A 24,436-nucleotide genomic window follows, 5' to 3' on the forward strand; every position below is an offset into this window, starting at 1 on the left:
TGTGTTGGTGCTCTGGGGTGTCTCCAGGTTGTTTGAACTGGGGGCCTCTGGTTTCTCAGCCCATCTCTACAGACTGAGCTACCACCCACCACCACCCTTCTTCATGCTTTAAACCTTTTATCTCAGTCAGGTTTTACATTATTTACTCCTCACACACAGTTAAGATGTAAGTAAACTCTACGACAGGCTGCTGAGGTGTTACAGATATTTTATTTTCCCATTAACATTAGTATCAGACTAGTGAATACACAAATGTACCTTCTTCCCTCCTTATTGCCAACGCACACATGGATACATTAATATAACAAAATACAGCATGAGACAGTCATCAAGTCAATGATGAAGTAATGCCTGCGCTGATTTGGAAGCCTCATGTACATCCCTGTCGTTTTATGCCCGCACAAAGCCAGTTGAAACGTGATGCTGGTGCTGAGACGCTAGCTGAAGCCGAGATCACTTCCTGCATGGAAACTTGAAACTTCACAGCTTAGTTGAAAGGGAAAAAAAAAAGGAACATACGGGCAGATGAACACTGGTGAGATCATTTTCAGAAACACTAAAAGCCGTTTCGAAAGTGTCAGGAACAAGTTTTCTTTTCCCTTAATCTAAATGTGCCTGCGACACGTGCCGAGAAGATGCTTGTGATCCGTGGGGCCCACAGCCCGAGCGCGCCTTAAACACGCGTCACGTCAGTGCAGCGTTAAACAATATACCTGATGAGCCCGGCGGGGCTCTCCCGCAAACAAACGCACCTCGACAAGCGTCCGCTCGCGCAGAAGCTGTTCCGACACAAACATGGAGACGGTCCAGAGGTAACGTGAGAGGAACCTGAACATACAGGAGTCGGCGTCCTGCACAGGAGAGAAAGGCCTGGATATCCAACGGTTAAGAAGGTGTCGGTGCTGGGAACGCCCTCCCAGCGGCTTAGACATTCTCGTATTGCTACACAGTGTTACTCCTTTGAGTATATAGACTCTTACACATACAACATAAATTAGAAATGAATATTAAGCTGGCCTTGAGGATATAATCGCGTTTCCTTTTGCTCTGAATTACACTTGAGAGGTGGATTATTTACAGATGAGTGCAGTTCACAGGAGAAAGCAATAATCTGTCCTGGAGGGGTGCAGATGAGGAGTCCAGAATGATGGTCCACCCCCCCCCCCCACCCCCTCCCGGCAGGTAAGAACAGCAGCACGGGGTGGCAGATTTTTCTGCTCTAGTGGCTAAAAGACAGAACAATAAAAAGAATTTTTCTGTTAAATTAGAAATAAAGAGATCTGAGGTTGATGGGAAATCCACTCGTCATGATTTGCTTTGGATCCAGCAGCGTTGTGAACTGATGCGGGAAAAGAAACCTCCTTTTAAAAAACAAAAGATGGATGACACACACGAGAATAAAAGAAAAGAGTTCCTTGTGATTATGTCCCCAACGTCCCAGCGGGCTGGTCGCTTCCTGCCTCTGTGTGCTCAGATCAGAGGTCAGGGAAGCGGCTGGGATCTTCCTTGTATTTCTCAGGGATGAAGAAAAGAGACTCCTCAAATTCGGCGTAATGGAATTCCTGAAATGTGACGGTGGCTGTGATGGTGGGGAAAACCGGGATGTCTGGAGGGAGGAAATGGAATTTTTACTTTATTGCCCCATCAAGCTCGCACAGATGCGGGATGACGTGCACACACACACACACACACACACACACACACACACACACACACACACGTACCAAGCTTGACTGGAAATCCAGGCGGAAGCTTCATCTGAACGAATTCCCGCAGCTTGTTAAAGTGCTTGAACGGGGCCACGACCTCCAGCACATTCAGCAACCTTGACGGGGAAAAAACCATGAGTCGGCAGTTTTCTTCCGCACGGCGTGCCAGGATTCTAGCTGGTTTTTTTCCGCCATCCGGAATGTTTGCGGCTCTTTTTTCCCCCCACTCCGTGCTTGTGTAAAATCGAGCTGCATCCAGAAAATGAGGCTCAACGTGCACACGTTTGTGGAGTCAACTCACAACAGCCTTCATCCCAACTGAGGGAAGCAGGAGTGTGAACCTGCTGCCACAAGGTGGCGCAGTTGGTTCACAGCCGTTTCATCCTTGGCTCCCACAACATCAAAGAGAACCTTTCTGTTTACCTGGCCCAATTATCTGATCTGAATTCTTTCATTTCTGCACAGTCCTCCTGAAACCTCCCAGGAGGATCCCACCAGTATTCACCCAGGCTCAATTTCTGCAGGAATCTTTCTAAGTGGATGCGAGGAGGAAGGGGAGTACTTACGACTCGATGCCCAGGGGGAAATCCTGGCTCATGGCTACCGTAGCTTTGAAGTTCTTCTTGCTCTCCTTGCACAAGAGCTCTCTCCCAAGATGCGGCGGCCTGAAGGTGGAGAGAAGCAAAGACGCTGCCTTTTGTAATCGGGGATTTTTGTTTACGATCCGCTTCTGTGTTTTCCCCCAGTCGGAAGATGAAAGAATCAATAACTTGTGCTCACTTTCCAGCTTCCGCCGTGATGTATTCTTCCCAGGAAATGGTGTTCGGTGCCGGAGCTGTGAGGGACTGCCGTCGGACAGGCTGGACACAGGACACCCCCGTTCAGCAGATCATCCCACCGGGACACGCACCACTCGGGAGTGTCTCTCACTCACCTCGAAGTTGTGCTCGCTGATGCCGCCTCCTTTGCTCAAGCTCTCCATGATGGCTTTGTTCCTCAAGATGTCCTCCTCGCTGAGGTGTTCCCGACGCTTGCGCGACTCCAGCACCAAGCCGTTCACCGAGTAGAAGTCGGCCAGGAAGTTTCCCACCCTTTCCTGCGTGGAAAACACAGCGTGTCCCAACAGGAGACTCGGGCTTATTTGACGGCGAGGCCGTGAGCTGCTGTCCCGCCTACCGTTTTGTCCTCTCTGAACAGCCAGCCGATCTGACTGCGGGAGAACGTGATGGACTTCGTGGACAGGGTTGCGGAGTAGACGTCGCTGCTCATCAGAATGTCCACCTCCTCTTCCGTCTCCATCTCAGAATCCTTCATGGAGGAGACAAGTGAGAGTCAGGCTCCACACACACACACACACACACACACACACACGAGTGTGAGACGTGGCTCGCCCACCTCGTGGTGTATTCTTTGGTACACTTTCGCTTCGTTGTCCAGAACCACGAAGGACTGGGAGGGCGGAGCGTCGCCGTTGAAAATGAAGCTGAGTTCTCCACGCTGGCACTTCATGTCGGTGAAGTCTATCAGAGTGGTGTCGAGTCTAAATCAAGAAAGGAGAACAGGAGCACGTAAAAGTCTCGTGCCCTCATTTTGGGATCTAAAAACAAGCCCGCGTCCTGGATACCAACATCCTGCTCCTCTCGCCAAGTTCAGCCTCAGCTCCTACCTGATATTAATTCCCTGTTTGTAGATTTTACAAGTGTCAGATGGAAGAATCCGGGACAACAAAGGCACTGAGGAGCACAGAAGAGTGGAGTTGTGTGTTTAATCCCCTCGTTTTGACAGAAAACGACACACATAAACAAGTTCAGCGACAGAAGAAAACTTACCCCAGCTCTGAAAGTCCCAGTGCAGCTCCAGATAAAAGTCTCCGAGCTGCAGAGGAGGCACAAAAATGTCTGATAAAACAGTTCAGGGAGAATAAACACACTCAGATAAAAGTGTAACGTCGTTATTCTGAAGAACAGAGGCTCTGCCATCGATCCTGGAGGCCATGAAACCAAAGCTGCGACCGAGCCGTCCAGCTGAGGCTGGAGAGCTCACCTCTCTGAGAGCTTTCAGTAGCTTTGGCCTTTTGTCCTCCACGCTCTCTCTGGACTGCTGCTTCAGCTTGCGCAGGATGGCTGTGACTGCGTCGCCAAGGATAAAGACAGAAACAAAGGGAAAACGCGACAGTTTAAGGTTGTGCGGCCTCGTGTCTTCCTGTGTGCGTCCTGCCTGCAGCAGAGGAGTGAGGAGTGATTATTCATGAAGCCCACGTTCTGTTTAGTCATCAAATAGAGACATTCCAGGTCGTCAGCTGTTTATCCTGGATGTTAAGCTGCAGCCGTGGTTTGCTGGCGAAAGAGTCAGTATTGATATAGTGTGAGAAAATATTGACAAATGTCCTGTATGTCGTGTCAGGCGGTTCCGGCTGTCCTCTGGATAATATCGCGCCTTTGCTGATGGGGTGAGTGTGTGTCCCCCTCCACTGGCACACACTCTTGGGAATAAGGTGACCTTCTCGGGGCAAAAACGCCCAGTCTCCACGCCAGCCTGTCACAGGAGCCAGGGAGAGCTGGGAGGAATACTAACAAGGTCGCGGGCCATTTCCCACCACTGGGCCTCACGAGCTCCATCACACGCTGCACAAGAGGATGTCAGTGAAACTAAAACAAAAACCTGCCTCAGCTACCATAAAAAACCCAACCGGTTCATTTGTGTTCAGCCCATTTACTGGATGTTTAAAGTGGCCGTTGTCCAGTATGCTAAATTAGCCCCAGATCAAAACAAGGACAGAGAAGTAAAGCCTTCTCTGGGGGCTTTAGCTGCTGCTTTTATGGCGTCTGTTTTTTTTCTTTAACTCAATGTCCGATCCAAAAGGAGGGGGGGCTGGGCTGTACGCTCAGGGCCTCACCCAACTAAGCCAACGTTCAGGCTATCTTCCAGCCCATCTGGATGATGAATGCTCACAGAAAATCCCCACCTTTAGCCTTTGAGCTGCATCACACACACGCACACAGATCTAGATCATGACAAGGAATAAATAAAACACAGTAAAATTAAAACATTCATACGGCAATAAAAGAACCACGAGGCCAAAATCAGACGCACGCCACAACCATGACATTTACCGACCCTGCAGCAACATTCAGACAGACAGTCCTCCCAGATGTCCGACAGACGGACACCTGGTTACTAAAGCTCATAATGTGGCCGCTGGAACGTTTCTACTGCGTCCTCCTGTTGCGCAACTCGGTGAAGCGAGGTCACGTGACTTACTCATCTGCCTGTCTCCATAGCTGATGGCTTCTGCCAGGGGGCTCCATCCCTGGGCGTTCTTTATCTTCACGGGGGCGTTGTGAGCCAGGAGCAGCAGTGCACATTCTGACAGAGCGTTAGAAACAAGCACCGTTAAAGCCGCGTTACTTCTGACAAGGGATGGAGCAAAGAATAAGCTCAAAGTTTTGTACTGGAGGTCCAGTACAACCACAGTTTTACTGGTACAGCCGTACGCGCTCCGATATCAAACACTCTTTAGTAAAGTAGTGCCGACAGATGTAATCTCTGGATCAGCAGATTTAGTATGATTCTCTGGGATGAAGTCACGCATGGTAGATTAACCTCTGATACACATTTAATTCATCTCCTGACAGCCATGGCAAAAAGGAGGCCGAGCCATTAAATGAGTGGGTTTCAACCTCACCTTTGTGGCCCAGCATCACTGCCAGGTGCAGAGGGGTGTTTCCTGCAACAAAAGGATGCATCCTAGATGAACTTCTGCTCACATCAACATCCACATCTAGACACATTCTCTAGGTGAAAGAGAGGAGTCACCGTGCACGTCCTTCTTTGTGATGCTGTGGGTCCTGATGAGGGAGGACAGGCGGCGGACATCCCCCTTGTAGACGCACTCGTGGACGGGGAACTGGCCGTCGCTGGTCAGGATGATCGGGTTCTTGTTATCATCGTTGACGACCGAGTCGGTGGATGAGGAGTTGCCGTTGATGTTGTTCGCATTGAGCTGCTGCTGCCGCGCCGAGGCTTTCAGGAACGCCTTGTTGGACCTGAAATGGTTACCGGTGCCGTTCGGTATGGTCCCGTTCGAGCTCTCCTCGTAGGTGTCCCTGATCTCCTCGTTCTTGTTTGGTTTCGACTGCTCCTTTCGCATGGCTCGTATCTTCTCCCCCGTCATTGTGACCACTGGAAGGCTACCTGGCTAACCCGCTCAGGCCTGTAGCTACGGTGGTAATAAAGCCACAATAAAGGAGCGCCTCTGCATAGACGCACAAGTCGGAGAGGATTCCAAATGACCTTCTTACCAATTGGAATCAAGAGCGACGTTTTTCGTGGCGGGTTGCAGCCCAGTTATATACCTTTACGTGCGGGTGGGAAGGCTTAAATCCAACATAGCTTTAGCGTCCTACAATTATAGCGAACAAGCCCACGATATAAAATGTGTGAGGTTAAGGTGGGTGCGGCGATGGAGACCTAAAATAATGCTAGACACAACATAAGCCAAACATAAGCACGAAATAAACGCGAATACTACAAGAATAATAATAAACGACTACATAGTTGGCTCTCCTCTAAAACTGTGTTTTAAAACGCAGATCCCATTATTTGCTGGATCTCAGAAACACAGCGGCTAAGCTAACGTCGAGTTGAGCGTTGTCACAAGTCTCGCGAGACTTGACAGCGCCTCTGTTTGGAAGCGATTTCACGCGACTGCGTCACTTTCATGAGACGCAACTCTCTATTTATTTTTTAAAGAAAATTAAGCAAAAACATACTTAGCAGTCAAAACCCCCATGACCATGCTTCCACCGCACACTTGCTATACAGATGTAGTACTTTAACTTTCACGAAAACAGAATTATTCTTTCACATCTTGATGGGATTTGATGCCGCTGTTATCATTGTTGGCCTCTCATTAGTCACAGTAATTAATGGGTTATTTTAAAATAGGGTCATTGACATTCTTACCCCCCTGTCACCTGACACAACAGCAGAAGAAATCTACGCTTTGAGCCAATATAGAACAGAATATCAACAAAATGACATGCCTGTTTAAGAATGCAAATATACAAAGCTAAACTACACTTGAAATTACTTAAAGATAATTTATAATAAGTGTATCCCATAAATAATTGTTCTTTGTTGTTACCATTCCACCTTACTTCACCCAAAGGTGCTCAACTAAGAAAGTCAGTGATGTAAAATTCTTCAACTTGTCAGTATGGTAGGTTTTCTTTTTTTTTTTTTTTTTAAAAAAAAAACAAAAAACAAACAGACCGTTCAACTGTACGAATACAGACTATCTATTGTGTAAAAAATGACACACTATTAGTTATATCTCGAAGGAAGGGAAGCCTGTCACAAAATGCATAAAGCGTAATGAAGATTGTCCTCGCCCGGCATCCGTAGGCAGTAGGAAATGACGTATCCAAAAAGAAGGCGGGCCTACCTTCAACATACACGCTAGCAAACAAGTAGCAAGCTTGCTAATAAGCTGCGTTGTTTTCAAAAATGGCACCCTCCAAGAAGGAGAAGAAAGTTGTGAACCAAGAAGAACTCCGGCGACTCATGAGGGAGAAACAAAGACAGTCGACAGAGAAGAAACGCGTCGATTCTCCTTTTGCTAAATACAACAGTCTCGGGCATCTCAGCTGTGTTCTCTGCAACGTGCAGGTGAAGTCCGAACTCCTGTGGCCGACCCATGTTCTGGGAAAACAACACAAGGAGAAAGTTGCCGAGCTAAAGGGAGCAAAAGTCCCCACCGTGACACAACAAACCCTGCCAGGCAAGAGGAAAGCAGCCGAGGACAGCGAAGACGTCAGCGGGAAAAAGGCGAAACCCTCGTCGGGTGCGGGTCAGGCTGCGTCCGGGTCGGACGACGATGTTTTCAAAAAGCCCAAAGAAAAAGAAGATGCTGTTCGCAAGAATAATGCGAGCCTGACTCTGTTGGCTGGAGTGTACGAAGATGAGGAGCAGGACGATGATGAAGGAGATAAGGAACAACCGGGAAGTACAAATGTGCCTCTAGAAGCGAGTGAAACCGCTGGACTTCCAGCTGATTTCTTTGACAGCTCCATCCCATCCACACCGGCCATCTCCCATTCGGGTTCCATCCTCAAGGCAGACGTGCAGGAGAAGAGCACGGAAAAGAAAGAAAACACCGCCGAGGCGCTGCCAGAAGGTTTCTTCGACGACCCCGTGAAGGACGCGCAGGTGCGCAACGTCGACGCGCCCAAAGATCAGCTGGACAAGGAGTGGGAAGAGTTCCAGAAGGAGATGCGACTGGTCAACACCAAATCCGAGGCCATCGTGGCGGAGGACGACGAGGAGGGCCGGATTGAGCGTCAGATTGATGAAATTGATGAACAAATTGAGTGTTACAGGAGGGTGGAGCTGCTGAGAGACAGGCGGGATGCGGTGAAAAGCAGACCCGTGTCCAGGAAGGACAAGCGGGTGGAGACAGGTGCGAGTAAGGAAGAGGAAGGGGAGGATGAAGAGGAGCTGTTGGGGCTTCTCTCCCAGGACTGGAGGGCGAAGGGAGCTTTGGCTTGACTTCCCGTGACTTTATAGAACAGATGGTGTCAAACGGTGAATGTTTGTCAAAAGCTTCTTTTGTATGTTTCAAGTTGGATTAAACAGGATGTAACTTTTGTGGCACGATAAAAAAGCTTCCAAACGAGCCACAGAATAAACTATTGACTTTGTCTTTTATTCATTGGTGCTCACACGAGAAAACATTCAGAGAACGGTCCATGTACAGCAGCAGCTGGACCAGAGAAGAACCCGTCCGGGGGACCAGACCAACAGTGGGTCGGTTCCACCCGCTGTGTCAAAGGTATAAATAACCAATTGGTGATACGTTATTGGCAACATGCAAAGCACAAAAGAATCTTTTTCAAAGATGTAGAATGCAGAGATTAGGATGAATACATTTCGTCGGCCCAACGTTCACTAGGTCGAGTAATTTCTTAGCAAATACATTTAAATCATTTACAGAATACCAGTATGACAACCCTGTTCAGAGCTCTGCCGTCATTCGGTGTGTTTAGGCTCATAAATATGCAAAAATCGGTCAAGTAAAGACAATGTCAGTGCTTTCTCAACTACCTGTTAATGAGTTAGGTGTGTTGTTAGTCCTCTGCAACTGTAACCAGGCTTTACTCACATCATTATTGCTACATATGCTTCAGGAGTTACTACTTCATTTTATGAGTCTACTGTACATCGATAGCCCTTCCGAGTGTGGAAAACTGAAAATGCAATAAACACGACTTCATTTTGCCACTAAAACACGTGAAAAACAACAAAAAGCTAACTAAGCAGTCCTACAGGTAAAAGCTTAACTATGGGCTCAACTGTCAGTCCGATTAAGAATAGGTCTAAAAAACATTTTCTATATCAAGTAGTCAGTTGAAAACATCCATAAAAATTTCTATTGGGTTTATAAATAAGGTTGGAGGGAGCGGTACCAATGACTGTATTGAGTGTGAATGCTTCAATGAGCTAACGATGATGGCCAAAGATGCAAAACAAACAGGTTAGATAAACTCGGCCAGAGGGGGGGAAACAGAGAGGAAGCCCGAGAAACACGGATGTCAACAGAACAAATGAAAACACACACTGGTTAATTTATATTAACAATAAAACTTGCTAAAAATGACAATTTTCTGCACACGCTCACTCAAATGGGCCAACGCAAGAGTCATTCTTCTGTAAAAGACCAGCGAGCGAGGGTGGGGCGGGGGCATGCCAGTGCCGCCGTCCGCTTGATAAATATTCAGTTCAGAAAAGTGCAGCAATTCCAGAAAAATTCCAGACCCCACTGGGACTTCCAACACTGTCCGCTGCTGTCGGTGCCAACGTGCTCACACGCCTACAGCAGCTCTCAGCTCCATCAGGGAGAAGCGCCGGTCCCCGTCAGTGTCAAAACACGCCATGGCCTCCGTGCTGGGAGTTAACGTTCCGAACACTGTTCTCAGGTCCCGGTGCGTCAGTCCAAGAGAGTTCAGCCCAATACCAGCCTGCAGGAACAGCTGCTCCAAATCTGGGAAAGCACAGTTGGATGAACATTACAAGCAACCACCAACAATTCTAAATCAAATAAATAAATGGTGGCTTATTTGTCGGCTAAAATTTCCCGATGAAGAAGACTGAGGCGGGAAGGCACCTTTCAGAGAAGCGACTCCCGGCAGGAAGACTTTCTCCGGACACGCTCTCGGAGCGCTGCGTCTGGAGCGGCCCTGAGGGGAGAGACGTGGAAATGTGCTGGTCTGAGCCTCTGCTGCAGCCGTGGGGGCCACTGTGAAGATACAACAGAGGGAATAAGTGGGACAGGCGGCCACCACCTCCCCCCCAGCCGACTGCCTCCTCCCCGTGCGGCACCTTCGGCATCTCCAGGCAGAGGTTTGCTCGTCGTGCGGTCGTCCACGCCTTCGGCTGCTCCGCTCTCGCTGGTGGCTGGAAGCTTCACTGTGGTGTCGTTGACCTGAGTGGGAGGATAAAGAGAAAATATTGATCACGATGATGATGAGTGAATATTCCAAACTAGAATAAAATAAACTCACGGTTTTCTTGTCTTTCTCCAAGCACAGGACCCTCTGCTGGAGCTCTGCCACTGTGGCCAACAGGCCGTGCATCTGCTCCGAGGACTGGGAACGGTACGCTTCCTCCATCTTATTCGCCTCGCTGACGGCGTTCCTCAGGTCTGTGATGTCCTACGGTAACCGAAAGAGAGCAATTAGCGCACAATAGCGAGAAGATGAACGGGCCGGTCAGGACGAGACCCGATCCTCGTTATAAACTCTTGTTTTTCCCTTCAGCACAAACGTGTAAATAACCTAAAATGAGCCGCTGAGATAAATAACATCGGAGAAATAAGAGGGGGTTGGGGGTGAAGAGCTTTAAAGTGGAGTTTAAATTTCAGGGGAGCTTATAAAAGCTCAGAGAAAAATCCATTTAGAATCCTACAGAGAGTTCGGAAAGTGGGCAAATAATTGCTGTTTTTATTTTCTTTTTAATATAACGGCTAAAAAATAAGCATCAAACATATCACTGCTGGGACCTTCCTCCTAATAAAGTGGAGAGATGCTCTGCACTTGCCTTTGACCCAGTTTCCTCTCACCACTCCCAAAATAGATCGCCAATCGCCTCATATATTATGAATGAAAAGCCGACGCATGCGCTTAAGAAGCGGCGGGACCTTTTCACCCGAAGGCCTGACCAACGGAAGCCCGTCGAGTCGGAAAAACCATCAGAGCGTCAGCGAACGCCAGAGGTCCTGCTTGGGATTCGTGCCGCCGCTGATGTTCTCGAACCGCCCTGTTACCATGACAACCGCCGAGATAAAAAAAAACAGATTTGAAAGCTCGCTGCCTTGACTTTACCGTTATCTTCTTTGAATCGTCGTCTTTCTTCTGATTTTCAAGAGCAGCCTGCATGGTCCTCACGTCGTGCTGCACGCTTGTTAGCGAGCTGCCGATCGTCGCCACACTCTTAAAACGAGGAAAAAGACTCTGCGGTCAGTCTCTGGCACTAAAGATTAAATATTAATAGATTCCTCGGGACGTTTTTTGTTGTTGTCCCAGTTTGCGTTTACCTTCTGAAGCTCTTCTACTGTGGTCGGGAGACTGACCAACTCTGCAGCGGACTTCAGATTGGCCTTCAAGTGGTTGACAGCAGAGTCCAACAAAGTGATCTACAGGCCAAAACACACACCAAAAGGCTGTTAGCCATCCTGAAACACACCCTTTCCATCCTGAAACACCACAAATCCTCCGAGGGTTTGAGCCACGCGCCTTCTTACTGCAGTATCTTACTGTTAATGGTAGATTATGTGAGTGACCTTCAACGCCTGTTTAGAGACTAAAGCTGCTTTCTTAGTGACGACGGGATGCACCTTTCTGTTAATTTCTGTAAGGTTGGACCAGAGTTTGTTGAAGCCTTTGTCTCCATTTTCAAAGTCGTCCAACTTTCTCTCTTTGATCTTCAGATCCTCGCTCAGCTTTGGTATTTCAATCGACGCCGCCTTCTGACTGGATTCCACTGTCACAAAACAGAAAGTAGCGTCAGGAGCGGAGCTCAGAACGTGGCAATAAAAGGTCAAGTAATGGGACTTTTTATGACGGCCACGAGGTCCGCGTGAGACCGGAGCCTTACTGCTTTGTAGCTTTTCTTTAAGTGCATCTAGATCTTCTTTCAGAGCGATCTGCATCCATACGAGTCCAGCACAGGCCATAACACAGGCCGCTAATATGATGAACAGGAACAGAGGGTAGCATACGTTGCAGCACTGCGCGTAGGTTCTTCTGTAGAGAGATGAACATGCTAATGCCATACACAGGAGAACAGCAATGCTCGTACCAGGCTCTTTTTCATTTAATTTAATAACATAATTGCTAGTCGCTCTGTAAACAGGCTGCCAGATCACATCCTTTTAGTCAATCAGATAAGTTGTTCAACCTATGATGATGGACCCATCAGGATAAAAATGTGCTGTTTGTTTTGCTACCGAACACATGCACTAAAATGGTGATTGCGTAACCTGGAACACATGAGCCCCACTACTCATAACAAATACGTAATATACTTGGACAAAGGTGGGTTTTACATAGATAAACGCCATTATACGACTACTTACTTTCCAAAGTTTGTTCCACTGCTAATGTTGTTGAACTCATCGTCGTCAGAGCTTGAATCGGACTCGGAGTCCGGAGGTTCGGTTCGGAGAAGTCGGTGACCAGAGCCCTTCTTGGTCTTTTTCCTCTTACTGTCCCCAAGCCCAATCAATGCATTGAGCTCCTTTCTCTTCTTCATCTTCTTCTGAGGGGTCAGCGAACCCGCTGAACCCGATTTAAATCCGACTAAATCCAAAGTTTTGTCCAGCTTGGTGACCTGCGATGGTTTAAGAACCAGCTACGACAAATTAACGTTGTCTTGCTAGCTTGAATTTTAGTCACGCAAAGCGACTAAAGATATAAACACATCATGGGGAGTCAGCCTTAGACCGAATTCATCTATATGTTGAGCAGCCGATCGACGTCACCTTAGAAGAGTTTATCCAAAACAAAGCGTTGCAATTAGCTACTGTGTAATAACGCAGCGTTGCCGTAGCTAACTCTCTTAGCATCTGATAACGCAGCCGATTGCTAACAACAAATCGCTGGATATTGTTGTCCGCATATCTCCTTGGAGGTTTTTAAGCTATCCAGCGTCACGTCGCTCATATGTCGAATGCTGCCACTAAAATGTATTAAAATAAAACAGTACTTTATTCCCAGCGATTTATTCTTGCGGCTTTATTGTCTGCGTAGGGCGTCAAAGTAAACTGGCCGCTGATTGGTCGAGAGGGATGACGTAACATCCGGTGTTCGTTCTGTCAGGCAACCAAACAAAGCTGTCAGTAAAAATCAAAATATACTCATGATTTTAAAACATAGCAAATATTATTACATCTGCATTTTAACAACCTGATAACCCTGCATAAACCCCGTAAGAGAGACATGGAGTGAAAGGAGCTGGTCCTGATGGAATGTGGTAATTTAAATAATTCTATCATCGCAGTAGCGGCTGTGGCCACAAACTTACATAGTGCTCCTTTAAAAAATCCTTTATACAGGCGTTGTAGCATGCATTTTCATGCAATAAAATAAAATAACCTATTGACAGATAATGCAAAAGACATGTTACTGAGAAGAATCACATTTGATGCCATGATGTGCCATGAGTCATTGATTTGATATTGTATTCATCTCAAATGTTAGCTCTACTGGAATATTTTAACTAACTATCCGGATCACGCTGCCATCGATATTACGGGATTTAGGGGTCACCTCTAGTTTTTCAGTACCTTGCTCAAGGGTACCTCGTCAGTGTTCTGAAAACATCGCGACACCTCTCCTGCAGCCAGTCCAGTTTCCAGCCAGAAACCCTGGGAATATCAAATTACAATGAAATAAAAAAGGATAAAATTATATATAATATAATACAATATAATATATACACTACAGTGTTTTTTGTGATTTATTTATTCAAAATCCATGTAGGGAATTATTGTACACAACGTAACTGAGCTAATGATTTCCAGCCAGACTGATATTTTCAATAACATATCATATTACACTGTGTGAGTGTGAGTGTGTGTGTGTGTGTGTGTGTGTGTGTGAGTGTGCGTTTCTGCCAAAATCAGGTAACCTGGGGTGCTATTGGGCCGACCCAGCAGGACACACAGGCTGAGAGTAGAAACAGGGTTAATGCATACTGGCATTTTGCCTTTTTTCCCCCCCATTGAAAATAGACTCCCACCGGCATGCTATTGGCTTCGAAAACACAGTCCTTTGTGTCCCTGGAACCTCTCTCTCACACACACATGCATGCCCACACACACACACACACACACACACACACACTCGAGCAGTACTTCTAATAATAATGACCCTGAATGAAGATCTCCACTCTAGACTAAATTACTAATGCACAAAAGAAATGGGACGCTCCCCGGCATCTCAGTGTGAGGTTTGTTATTGATTTGCAGGAGATGAGGCCCACTGCTGATGCTTTATTATCCCCTAAGAACTTCTCACAGCAATGCTTTTTGAGTTTACAGTGGCGTGATATCGCCCATACAAAGCTCAAGTTCCTGGTGCTGAGCCAGAGTCCAGGCTAGATCCGCTGTAAGGTGGCGAAATTGTTTAAAATTCTTTTGGCGAAGCTCACAGAGTCACGAAGGCAGTAGAAAGGAGGGTCAGGAGAAAATTCCCTCATCTGGGGGCATCAACAGCCCTGCAGATTACATTCAGTGGATACATGTGCAGGAGTGAGCATGCGTTGATATGTGTGTGTCACAGTCGAAACCTAGACGAAACACCTCAAATCTATATTGTTTGATGTTTGAATTGTTAGGATTTGTTGCAAGGTATGCGCTTAACTCTTGGGATAGAGGAATAATCAGAATGCTGTATAACAACGTGTGCCTGGCTTTGCAGGAGCATAATAAGCATCTCGCCTGTGCTAAGAACACCTAGTGGGGGGGACAAGCATCATGCTGAGGGCCTGGGCAGACTCCTACCAGCATGGAGCCGTATATCAAAGCATCCGAGGTGTTTCATCTCCCCGCCTTCCATCCGAGGTCAAGACTGAAAGGATGACACTTCAACTTTTGGCTCCTCACATCTGCAGCCGCGGTGTAGGTGGGAAGCGTTGGACATTAGAGGTCCGCTTCTCTGATTACTGGGAGGGGGGGAAACAACCCACAAACTCTTCATTCCACACATCGTGCACAGCGGGATCTCTCCTGTTCTCGTCCACCGTGATTCCTTCAATTGCTGGAGGGGGCGCAGCCTTCCGGGCACAGACACAGAATGTAAATAACGGCGACATGATAGGAAATACAGGATGGAATCGACTGCTAATTGAAGGCTTTCATCCGACATGGCAGCAGGTGTGAATACAGATCAGTGTCGGCTGGGAGAGGAGCTGCTCTTGGAATGCTAATTTCCCTGTCTTGGCATTTCATGTATTTAAAAGCTATCAACCATTATTTTGGAATGTGCTGCTGGTAGACATGTAAATTTCACCATTACAGGGTAGGCAGCTGACAGATCAGATGGAACCCCGCGGTGTTAAAAGCTGAGACACACGCTTGAACCCTGTAGGAACGACGGCTGCGGCTGTCTGATGCAAATTTACAGTAAAGCGCAACCTTTTAGGGCCGACAAAAGACTTTTCAAAAAGCATTTTCAGTCAAATAGAGTCAGTCAGAACCATTTGTGCAGGATTCCCGTCAAGCCAACAGCACACATTGTTTTAATACGCAAAGCCTGAACTGGGCTGGCGTGTTTGAGAAGAGCTTTGATTAACTGATTATTAACAGAGTTCCAGATTCTTTTCCAATCTAGTCTGGCCGTAAAACTGGGATCAAGAGACGCGAGCGCCGTCCAGCTGAATCATCGGAGGAAATGTTCACCATGCTGCAAAAATCTGTGAAGAAATCAGACTTCACCCATCCGCTTAATCAAACCACGATGACTTTGTGATGTTTCTTTTGTTGCCAGGGAGCTGTCGGTGAATTTGTATCGACCCACGCAGTCCTGACGGCAACCGCTTTGACTCTTCCACAGCGATTATAGATTCAGACAGTTTTCTTTCAGGGTAAAACTTGTAATAGTGCAGTAATAACAAGGGCACGGTGGATGGATGAGTCAGGCATGCGAATTGGTGTTTGCTCAATTCAAAAGTTAATTATTTTGGCATCGCGCACTTCATTCCGGCGGAGTCCTCCTGCTCTCCATCTCCTGCGTGCATGTTCCAAACTGTCCGCGCCGTTTCCTGTAGGAGAGAATCAGCAGGGGGCAATGTTCTCACATCATACAGCCCCACACGTGCAGCCTGAAGGGTGCACTTGAGTCAAGGACAGACGAGCTTAAAACCGCTGCAGCAACGCAAATATTCACATCCTGCACATTTTTATGTTTTATCCTGCTCTAACTTTGACTGAACAATCACGTGGTGCAGTCATGTGGTCATGGAAGGTTTGTACCACTAAATATTTCATTCTCAGCCAACGTCGGCCTTATACATAAATTGTTGGCTATGGTCAGGCAGTAAAATGCATTTGAGATCAGGTAATCCTTAATAATTGATGTTATTGTAACGTTGGTCCTTGTCGGCAGCCTGGAAACAGCGTTTCACCGTGGAAGCACAGACCGGAGAACGAGAGATGGCGGTGTGATGGATATTTGCCCCTTTCACGGTTCCTCCCACAGTGGAAAAGTAGGAGCTAAATGCCGTAAAAGTGACACGGGTGTGTAAGAAACGGGAACATCATGATTTAGCCATTAAGGCCCCATCTTCTGCCTGGAATCACACAGTGGCGACGCTTAACTGCAGAAGGCTGCCTCTGCAGCGGCACCGCAACGGCCTGATATCATCTGATATGGATGAAAGGGAATAGATTAATATATTAAGCAAATGAAAGGGCAGAGAGAAGGGGGATATCAGAGGAGAGTGCGCTTTGATTGAAATTGTGTGAAAAGTTCAAACCTCCTGCTTTACGTTTTTAGTGCTCGTTGTAAATCTTGTGCACTTTAAACCTGTTTATGTGAGGAAAGTGTCCGCGAAGCAGATGGAGCGACTGATAGCTTTACCATGCTGTGTAATATGAAGCACTGTATATTGAATATCAGACATTTTAAATTCAATGAGATTTAAGGGCGACGGTGCAGACAGACAGCCCGAGTTGTGTTTTTCACCGTACCAGGTCTGGATCTGTTTAATCCGAGCCTGTGAAACAGGCCCTTTGTTTCCCCGCTAACATGTCTTGTCTTCCTCTTCGTTTCAGTGCAGCAGAAGGGGGAAAAATTATGGTTTCAAACGAGTGTGGTGATTTCCACTGAAGAAAAAAGAATAAAGAACAGGCAGAGCGAAGGGGGACGCTTGACATTTAAAGGAAGTCCGAAAATTGGGAAATGAAAGAGTGCAGACCATCCTAAAAAGACACACACACACACACGCACGCACACGAAATCATTGTAGTTTGGCCAGATCCTTCAAAAACTGTGTAAGGAGGTGAATAATGAGGTAGATGCTCCAACAGTGATAATCTGAAATAACCATTTTCTGTGTCAGGGCTGGATACTGAGCAGATATGGTACCTGTTTTTCGTAGAGCCCCTTCAGAGCACACGGTTGAGGTAAATTGTAAGCTGAAATGCAGCTCTGGCCTAGATTTCTCCCACACAACGGCTGTTTTATTAAGTACAGCTAGCTTGCAGTGGAACCACCTCCCCCTCTCTGCTGCAGCTCGTCTGGATCATGGACTGATGGGTTTCGGGTTTTGAGAAACAGCTCGTCATTTGCCGAAGCTCTTATTGTCAGAGATGTAATTTTCTCTTCTGCTCGTACGCTCCTGGATGTGTGACGGCTGCCTCAGAACTTTATTATTGCTGCCTTTCAATGTAAATGTCTGCAACCTCCACTATTAATACTCACATTTGTCTGCTTCACACTGAGATTTGGAAAACATCTTCTAGACAAACAAGGAACTTTATTGTTTTCTGCCCATCCTGACAGAAATGCAGAGAGATCTGTGTGTGTGTGTGTGTGTGTGTGTGCTGGTGACTTCACAGTGATTTAAGGACAAAGATCTCGGAGAAATTAGCTGCGCAGCTCTGGAAAATGTGCTGTGTTCACAATTTTACCCACGCTAAAGTACAAAACCCAACTGACTCCAGAATGCCTCCTTTCAGATTCATGCATATTGTGCAATTGCATTACAATTGTTGATGCTTTAACTCGTAATTTAATGTTGCAGTGGCTAATTTTAGCCGCTTTAGATGCGGCGACACAGCCTAATCTGCATATAATTGAATTCTATATTACAGTGCAGGAAGCAACAGATTTTATTATTTTTTTGCACCACATTGTAAAGCCAACGATACTGAAGAAGTACAAGTGTGTCTGACTAACCTCAAACTAGTCATGGCTAAGCAGAGCCGTGAACGTTGAGCGTGCAAATGGTAAGAGGTGTGAAAATCTGTTTATCTTTACATTAAACGGCCTGACATTCATGTCTGACATAAACAACTTCTGATCATCTGTGCTGTGAAATGAGGCGAACATCTGCGCGCTCTTGATTGGAGAAATAGAAGCCCGTGTCCATGTGCTAATTTGCCGTATTTGCTTCCCAATCGCCTTAATTAAGATTCTGGAATTTCCAAGTGACTTCGGTCTGTGACCGTATTTTCAGGACGTTCAGACAGATGAGACGCGCCGACAGCGAAGCTTTTGCTGCCTTCCGATCCTCGTCTCAGTCCCAGAAACTGACACAGCCGGAGTTCAGAGAGGAAAACAACAGCAAAAATAACCAGGCAGCCATTTTTAGTTCATCTGCAACATCACGCAGCTCCTCTGTCTCCCTCTGCTCTGCTGCTCTTTGATTTTTGTGTGTGTGGCTGGTCCTTTCTCTTGCCCCAGTCTCCACCATTAATGAGCTTTCTTTTCCTTTCTTTTTCTCTACCCAGGGCTGTTTTTGACTGTAGGGTCCAGCCCATAAAAGACAGGAACCACCGTGTCTGGCAAGGACGGCCGCGGCAGTATCCTCAGCGGTTCCTAATTCTTGCATGTTTTGTGCCGCGAGCCGCCGCCGCGTGCCTGCGTCTCCTCGTCTGTGGGAGCTCCTCACGTTCATAATATAATGTAATGCATCAGATACAACAGATAATAACTGTTGTAACGAGGCCAAAGTCGAGTTACGGTTGTTGTTTTCTCATAATAGTGCACAGAAAGACAAAGAGGGGCATTTGGGTGATTGTGTTTTCTCCTCTGCACGTCTGAGGAAATGAATTGTGCTGCTTATTTCACATGGAGGTGCAGGCGGAGCTGTTTAGGCTCTTTGTGCTTGTACTCATCTACTGTCAAGCCTGATGTTGATCTGCTATTCTCTTTGTGCCGGATCCTCTTCCAGCATCTACGAAACCAGCCGCACGAGGGAGAAACCTTGACGAGGAGAAGCAGCACGTTTGGGTGCGACTGAAGCCTTCAAAGTGTTCTCTTCCCTGTTTCTGGTTCCCCTTTAATCCAGACAGGCGGCCCAAGGAAACGCGCTGGTGAAAAATCTCCGATATTTTCGGGGCGTTGCTTGTGTTTTCCTGGACCTTTGTGGAGCCGCCTGCAGATTGAAGGGAGAGGCAGAGCCTGGGAAGGCTATCTGCGGCACTGAGACGGGGTCAAGAGGAGACGGCGGTTTTTAAAAGGGGCGAGGAAATGAGAGGATTAGGGCTGATATTACATGTTCAGCCTCCCACTAACAAGCATCAGAGAATACCTGTGGCCTGTTAGGACCTGTTTACATTAGATTTGTAGACATTCACAGGACAACGGAGGATTATTTTGATTGGCTAGGGAAGGTTTTCTGTGTGTGTGTGTGTGTGTGTGTGATACATAATTAAATAAATATGTGCAGAAGTGATGAGAAACGTTTCATTTAGTCCTCTAGTGCACATCGCCGTAGGCACGATGCATTCAGGGTTTTACTGATGATGAATGTATGAAAAAGAATCTGCTGTTTTTATTTGTTAAAATGATTGTTTATCCAAAAAAAAAAAAAAAGACGCGTTTTGTCAGATGCACTGGAAATATTACAAGAAAATCTTCGTTTTACAATTCAAAAATTCATTTATGGAGGAAGTTGAAAGTGGATTTAAGGAACATAACGAAGTCAGCGAGTGTGAAAAATGATCTGAGAAATGTAATTATGAAAGAGGACTTTGTTAGGTTGTAAATCACCGGCCTGCGTGCTCGCCATGTGCAAAGGATTTACTCGCAATCTAGTGTTTGGAATCTACTCCAGCAGAGGACAGTTGGAGGTTACCTCACTCCAGATTTCGCTGTTGCAGTAATTAGTGAATTGACTGAGTTTATTTGCTTTGAAAGGCCTGGGACGAGTAGCCAAATGTGATGTGCAAACTCCAAATAAAGCCCTGAAACGACTCCCATGTTTGACCCGCTAATGAAACTCTGATCAACAAGGAAAAAAAACACCATCTTGTTGCATTTATGTAAGAATATTGGCCGCCTGCTGTGTCTGCCGCCATTTGTGCCCCCCCCCCCCCCCACACACACACACACAAACACACACTCTCATTAAGATGTGAATAAACAGAGCAGGGAAAGGTGCTTTGCTCCCGACAATTTGTACGATATCAGCTCCTGGAGCCCCATCAGATGTTTGGGCTTTATTGGGACTTGAGCTGGTTATTAGTCTGTCGAACACCCACTCTGCTGGATCTGTCTCCCACATAAATACCCAGAAAATAACAAGCTCTGCTTATCCGGATACGTGCTCCTTCTGTTCACCACCTCTCTATCTATCTATCCAAAAAATAAATCACCTCTTTGTGAATTATGGCAGAGCTGGTGAAATATTCCCCGGAAAAGCAGCTTCTCCGACGGTCCTCTGGGGTGAAATGGAGAAAAACAGAGACACCAGCGCCGACGCAGGCTTGAGACGTACGAACCGCTAAAATGGAAACGTCCACGAAGCAGCGAGCGGCACCGCCAAAGACATCACCTGCATATAAATGCAGACAGGGCTGGAAAAAAGGAGGAAGGACCTGGAGGAACGGAGCAGGGGGAGCGTTCCTGTCGTCTTCCTCCTAAATTACACTACGCGGGTCATTTCCATGGGGGGAAGAGAAAAGTAGGCCTGCAGCATGTCTAATTTGACCATAATACCGGGAGATTCTTCTGCCAAGGAGCAGCTTGTTCTGCCTTTGTTTGACACTCTGCTGCTGGAATTAGAAACTCCCAGCCAGCGTTTGGCTGCTTCTCCACAATAGCACCTTGGGAATATTCTGGTTAACGTGTTTTAACGCACCTGTAAAAGCTGCTCAGCGAAAATGTTGCTGGAGATCAGAAGAAATAAAAGTGCTTTTTAATGTACATTTAAAAATATATATATTGCCTTTAATACAATTGCTAGTGCTTATATTATTATCATGGAAGTATACACGCATAGAAACATTATAAATATTAATTTTGAGTGTGTGTGCACTACAAAAACAGAGTGTTGTTCTGCAGGGATGTCTCAGTAACTCACGTGCACTATCTACTGTGTGCACACTGACACGGATAAATGAATAAATCATGAAAACCAGCATATTTATTTGAACGCGGGCATCTTTAGCAGCTCAGTAGACGTAAAAATATTCTTAATGCGAGTAAAAAGATCTTGTGAAAATGCCGTTTTGAGAGAACATGAGTGAAAGACCTTTCTCTATTTTAAAGAGATACGGGAATATTGATGATGATGCACTGCAGCAGCAGCAGCAGCAGCAGCAGCAGCAATAAACACACTTTTATTTCTTTTTTTCTTCCTCTCTGCTGCACCTGGCACAATGTCCAAGCAGCAAATGCTCAGGAACCTTGGGCTCCATGGAAATCCCATTCATTGACAACAATGCTGGCATGCCAGAGCTGTATTTTGTACCTCAGGAGGAGGAATCAGAATTCATTAATCCCTCAGCACGTCCAGAAGTGTACAGTCACGGCCATTTTGTGTAACAGGAGTGTAAAACAATTCCGGGAGGTTAGCAGGTGCCGGTGTTAAACATTAACTTGCATGCTTTAGTCCAGGCTACTTCACTGCCATCACGTGGGTGTAGGATTTTTTTCTTCTGTCTGTGCTGTGCTAAGCTTTTACCATTCAGGTGTCGGTCACAAGGTTGGACATGCTCGACTATTTCAAATTGATTACAGGGATCCGGGCTGACCAATAGGCCTAAATTTAGGACAGCGTTCAAAGGCGAGATCTGAGATTTACCTCCTCTGTTTAGCTGCCGCGGCACCGTTGGCTGTCGCCAAGGGTTACAAGCCGGTGCTCTCCTTGTGTTCAAAGTTGGTCTCCGAGTACAAATCAGGTCTAATGCAGACTGACGGAGGAGCCAAAAGGATGACAGAGGCCCTTTTTCCCCTAAGACTTTATCATTTTTCTTGTCTCGGTGATGATTGTAACCTCGTTTTAGCCACAGATGAAGGTTAACCTTTGCAACACACAACACCTTTTATTTTCTGTTCCTCTGTTTTCTTCAAACCTTCCAGAAATAGACCTGAAATCGACTCGGTTAAACTGTGAAGATCTGCAGGACCCTCTGGCTCCTTCCTGTATTTTTATTTCTTTTTCGTTGTTCAAACCCATCCAGATTTCACACGAGCAGATGAAGGAAAAAAATAGTCGTGGCAATAATAGATTTACTGAGATTCACTGAAGATCCTGCTCCAAAACCAGATCCTCAGATGGAGAATCTTAAAAACAAACATTTGAATTACTAATTTGAATTTAATTGTAATTTAATTTTAATTTTCTGATTTATTTCATGAGAACAAATCTACACATTTGTTGTTCAAAATCATTAGGATTTATTTAGAATAAAAACAGACTGACTGATTCATTTGGGAATTCTTTTTACAAGTTAAGGTTTTTACCTGAAAAGCTTTTATTCTGAAATCCCAATATTCTCTGTTCAATGGCATTGCAAGAGTTTTAGCCATAAAAAAAAATCATCCTTATATTTTTAACAGTACATAAACAGTCTGTTATTGTCCTCAAACATCTGCCTTTTCCCTCCCTCCACATGTGGACCAGCGCCGAGCCCGGGAGCCGAGTTTGTGACACTGCAAACAGAAAACCTGGTAATTGAGATTGAAATATCTTCTGACAGTCGTGTTTCAGGCGACCCGGGCGACTCGGCGCCATCATCTTTGCCCCCGCTCAGCCTCTTAAGCGCCCGGCTGCTGTATAATTCACGGCGCGGTGTTGCACCGCTGCGCGACGCCTCATGCTGATAATGACACCCCACATTTGTCACTTCACACCCGTCCCATCAGCCCGTGTCTGGATAAACAGTCAGCAGCTCAGAGATGCAACTGTCAGCGCCGCGTCACGCTGCTCAACGCCATTTTGGGAAGTAGGCTTGTCCCGCTGGTATTAAAGCTCGTCCAATTGCCTGATATTAGTGTCAGGTATCTCCCTCGCACAGCTGGGCTGATCCATTCACACAGGTGGACTCATATTTTACGTGTGTGTGTTTTTTACAGTAACAGAATCCCTGTATTAAGTGTTTGGTAGCATGGGGGGTTTTTAGAGGGGGGCAACGGCGGGGGAACAGCCCCGGGGGCAGTTCATTACCGAGCGACTCCATTCATAATGTTGGTGCAGTGGAGCTGCTCTTCTGGATCAGTTGGTGCTTTTACGGGAACGCTGTCGCCCTGCACGCTGCCGGGCCTGGGTATCATGGCGCACGCCTCCTTGTTTGTCTATTCTTGTGAGGACCTTTTGCAATTCAGTACCTCTAACTGTCCCTTGACCTTGACCCTAACCTTGAACGAAACCCAAGTCTAACCTCAACCTTAAAACCCCGTCTGAACCCCCAAACAGTCCCACAGTTGTGGGGACCGGATAAAATGTTCTCACGTTTCAAAAATGTCCTCACATTGCTAGTAGAATGAGTCGGTCCGAGAACATACACACACTCGCAGAGTTTTGGTTTCTTCCAGTTGGTTAAAATCCCGCATTTTGGGAAGTGGATGAACCAAAAGCCTGATGAGAAAATTCCATTTTAACGGAATGTGTTTGTCTCTGTGATCACCGGACAGAAAAATAACACCTTTAAGTGGATTCTGATGGATCCAGCCGCCCTAAGAGAGAAATTAGAGATGCAGATTTATGCCGCTGCTCAGGCGACACCAGCAACCAAAAAACAAAACAGGAAATCTGACTAAATTTGACGGAATCTGACAGGAAGATTCTCAGACAGGGCACCTGTATAACCGTGGCTGTGAGGGGAGCAGGAAGGTCAAAAGGTCGCTCTTCAGTGGAACGCAAAACTGAGGTCGCCTGAATACGCAGAGCTGAAGACGAGCACGTCAACAGTGCCTTTATTATTCACGTTCACGCGTGTGTGTGTAAGTGTGTGTGTGTGAGCCGCTTCAACACCTTCCTGTCGTCGCACAAACGCACCTGTGAAAAATTTGCATGTAGAAAACGGAGAATAACGACGGGCTTCTCGCCGCTCCGCCTCCTCTTCAGCCTCCTTTAATTGAAAAAATCTTTGCTTTTTTTCGCCTCCACGACTGGGAGTTTCTTCAAATGTTGCCCAAATCTCGACTCTGACTCAAGGATGAATTCATTTGTTTTTGAAACAGGTTTGCAGCATCTCTTGTTTTTTTTGTTTTTTTTAT

At 46.4% G+C, this 24,436-nt stretch overlaps 3 protein-coding genes across 4 annotated transcripts; 1 reads left to right on the forward strand and 2 right to left on the reverse strand.

Moving 5' to 3' along the window:
• Window positions 1–191: 191 nt before the first annotated feature.
• Window positions 192–6,898, reverse strand: LOC130538364 (ankyrin repeat domain-containing protein 13C-like). Of its 2 annotated transcripts, XM_057055831.1 has the most exons (14): window positions 6,011–6,898; window positions 5,526–5,928; window positions 5,395–5,436; window positions 4,971–5,075; window positions 3,753–3,838; window positions 3,539–3,584; window positions 3,376–3,442; window positions 3,105–3,249; window positions 2,886–3,017; window positions 2,644–2,805; window positions 2,490–2,569; window positions 2,276–2,374; window positions 1,725–1,825; window positions 192–1,606 (listed from the first exon to the last, which is right to left on the reverse strand). In XM_057055831.1, the coding sequence occupies exons 2-14, from the start codon at window positions 5,881–5,883 to the stop codon at window positions 1,476–1,478; spliced, it is 1,554 nt and encodes a 517-aa protein (XP_056911811.1). In that variant the 5' UTR covers window positions 5,884–5,928; window positions 6,011–6,898; the 3' UTR covers window positions 192–1,475. The 2 variants fall into 2 exon arrangements, with proteins under 2 accessions (XP_056911811.1, XP_056911810.1); XM_057055830.1 differs by having other exon boundaries at window positions 5,526–6,897.
• Window positions 6,899–7,102: 204 nt separating this feature from the next.
• Window positions 7,103–8,401, forward strand: znf830 (zinc finger protein 830). The gene has a single exon (XM_057055836.1). It carries the CDS (start codon window positions 7,218–7,220, stop codon window positions 8,256–8,258), a length of 1,041 nt encoding a protein of 346 aa, XP_056911816.1. The 5' UTR covers window positions 7,103–7,217; the 3' UTR covers window positions 8,259–8,401.
• Window positions 8,395–13,046, reverse strand: efcab14 (EF-hand calcium binding domain 14). Its single transcript, XM_057055835.1, has 9 exons — window positions 12,343–13,046; window positions 11,862–12,010; window positions 11,602–11,747; window positions 11,302–11,400; window positions 11,090–11,197; window positions 10,271–10,420; window positions 10,089–10,191; window positions 9,874–10,005; window positions 8,395–9,750 (listed from the first exon to the last, which is right to left on the reverse strand). Exons 1-9 carry the CDS (start codon window positions 12,516–12,518, stop codon window positions 9,572–9,574), a joined length of 1,242 nt encoding a protein of 413 aa, XP_056911815.1. The 5' UTR covers window positions 12,519–13,046; the 3' UTR covers window positions 8,395–9,571.
• Window positions 13,047–24,436: the final 11,390 nt, after the last annotated feature.

Source organism: Takifugu flavidus, chromosome 15 (genome assembly GCF_003711565.1).
Source record: "Takifugu flavidus isolate HTHZ2018 chromosome 15, ASM371156v2, whole genome shotgun sequence".
Lineage (NCBI taxonomy): Eukaryota > Metazoa > Chordata > Actinopteri > Tetraodontiformes > Tetraodontidae > Takifugu > Takifugu flavidus.